General features: G+C 55.3%; 1 protein-coding gene across 1 annotated transcript in view; it reads left to right on the forward strand.

Moving 5' to 3' along the window:
- The window catches only part of KLK8 (kallikrein related peptidase 8), a 5,559-nt gene extending 3,442 nt beyond the window's left edge, over positions 1-2,117 (forward strand). Inside the window, exons 6-7 of the mRNA XM_039839621.1 lie at positions 704-837; positions 1,953-2,117. Of these exons, the coding sequence (XP_039695555.1) occupies positions 704-837; positions 1,953-2,108 (290 nt within the window). The 3' untranslated portion in view covers positions 2,109-2,117. The remainder of the gene's footprint in view (positions 1-703; positions 838-1,952) is intronic.
- Positions 2,118-2,472: the final 355 nt, after the last annotated feature.

The raw sequence follows: 2,472 nt of genomic DNA on the forward strand, positions 1-2,472 counted from the left end.
CTTTTCTCTGGGAAAGTCCCTTCCCACCTCTCAATTTTTAAGATTTTTAAGCTCCGCGAAGGCGCTGCTTCTAGCTGTTTTCTTTTCCGTTGTGTGTTCGTCATGCGTCCCTGGTGCTCAGGAGGGTGCTCGATGAATATGTGTGGAATGATTAGGGGGGTGAGTGAATGATGGAAGGAGGCGGGCCGCCCTCCTGCCCAAAGCTTCTGTGAGCATTGGGATTGTGAGCACAGGTGCCGTGCAGTGTGAGTTTCTATCCTCGTGGAGTTGCATTGCTAGGCGGGGGAAATAGACAAAGATCACATACGTACGAAATGAAACATGAGGTAAAGAGCTATAATGGTCACAGAGGGTGAGGACGAGGAGGGAAGGAGGGGCGGGGTTTTAATTAGAACGGTCAGGGACGGCTTCTAAGAGGAGGTGACATTCGGAAGAAGTAGGCTTCCGCTTAGATGGAGGACCCGGGTCGGAAGATTGGAGAGAGAGAAGGTCAGAGGTGTCATAAGGAGACACTTCCAAGTCCTGCGGTCCCCTCGTCGTTAATTTAAAAGTGACCCAGGAGGAAGTGGGGTGCATGGCTCTGTTTGCCTGTGAAACGTGTCAGCTGTGGATGCACAGGGGGGCAGATTGGATCCAGGCCAGGATCAGGGGCGGAGGAGAGGGGGTCGCTCTCTCTGGGAATGAACCACCTCTGCCTCCTCAGAGAACTTTCCGGACACCCTCAACTGTGCGGAAGTAGAAGTCTTTCCCCTGAAGCGATGTGAGGACGTCTATCCTGGGCAGGTCTCAGAGGGTATGATCTGTGCAGGGGACACCAGAGGGGCGGACTCCTGCCAGGTGAGTGACTTCCGAACGAACCAATCCGAAAGATTTTTCCCCCCTCCTCCGTCAGCCCCTGTGGCCCCTGGAGATGTGGCAGCAGCAGGGTGACCCCCAAAGAGTCAACACCCAGGGCTGCTGGGCCTATGTTTACGGGGTGCTGGGCCACAGTCTTCCTGCAGGTCACACAGCGCAGGGGTCAGGAACGTCGGGTTGTCCCTGTCATTGTCCCGGGATCCCTGGCCTGCAGGGGGCAGTTCGGGCACGGAAGGGGCGAAAGGGGGTGACCGACCAGCCACTTTTTGGGGCGCCTGACTGGGTTCCCCAGCACAACGGCCTTGGTCCCTTAGGGGAGCATTGCTGTGTCCCCATCTGGCCAGGCAATGGCAGCACTGACCTCAGCGCTCCCTCTGTGACTCCCCATCCTCAAGATGACAAACCTGGGGTTCTGCCATAGATGTGACACTCTCTTTCCTTCCCGCTGGCTGCAAGGCCAGTTCTCGAGGCTCTCCCGGCTTTGTCCCGTTCATGGAAGCCCCCTCCCCACCCCACCCCCCAGCTATTGGTCCCGGAAGACGACGCTTCAATGCTTTTTCTTCCCCGTTGGCCAGGAATGCAGTCATTTCTATTAGTGATCTCGCCATGAAATCCAGTCTCTCTGGATGGCTCGTGGAAACACTGGTGTCTTTGCACGGGGACTCCCACCATTATTAATAGTGTGTGTGTAAGTATTGTGTGTGTGTGTGTTATTGTGTGTGTGTATTGTGTGTGTGTCCACGATCCTGCACACGCACATCCCACATGCTTGATAACTGGGTTTCCCACACCAGATGATCCCTTCACCTGTGGAAGAGACATCAGTTCAGTCCCCCCTGCCTCCTTGAGAATGTTCTCTTCTCTCGTGGGTCAGGATGTTCCTCATCGTCCTCAGGCACCCTCTCCATGACCTCATCCCTGGAAGTCCTCCCTTCTCTCTCTCAATCTCTCCCTCCCTGAGCAAACTCTAGGCTCCAGGGGACAAGGCTCTTAGCCCCATTGGCTGGAGGGGACCGATCACTTCGCAGGGCAGGTACTAAGTGCTGGCTACTTAGGAAGGCATCGCAGGTGAAACTCTCCCTCTGCTCCCCCTCCAGGGCGATTCCGGGGGCCCTCTGGTGTGTGATGGAGTTCTCCAGGGTATCACATCCTGGGGATCAGACCCCTGTGGGAAGCCCCAGAGACCCGGCGTCTACACTAACCTCTGCCGCTACCTGGACTGGATCAAGAAGACCATAGGCAGCAAGGGCTGAGCCCAGGACGAGCTCTGGGTCTCCCTCAATAAACAACCTTCATCTAGCTCCTTGCCTGTCTGTACTTCGGCGCTGCCATCGAGGGTAAAGGGACAGGGTCTGTGCCATGCCGAGAGGCTTGACAGGAGGTCTTAGAGAGACCAGAACCCCCATGGTCGTTCTGGCCATGGGACCCCCCTTTTTTTTCTGGAAAGACTTGGAGGAATGAGGGGTTAATTCCAAAGTAAGGTTTTTGATATCCAATGGGCTGGCCTGTGAAAGACAGACTCAAAAGGGTTTCTCTTTCTTTGTCTTGAGCAGCTAAAGTGTTATTCAACTTTGGGGAGAGAGTCCCCCTCCACTGTCGAAACTGTGAGATATGCAG

Source organism: Pteropus medius, unplaced genomic scaffold, assembly GCF_902729225.1.
Source record: "Pteropus medius unplaced genomic scaffold, Ma_sr-lr_union100, whole genome shotgun sequence".
NCBI classification, from domain to species: domain Eukaryota; kingdom Metazoa; phylum Chordata; class Mammalia; order Chiroptera; family Pteropodidae; genus Pteropus; species Pteropus medius.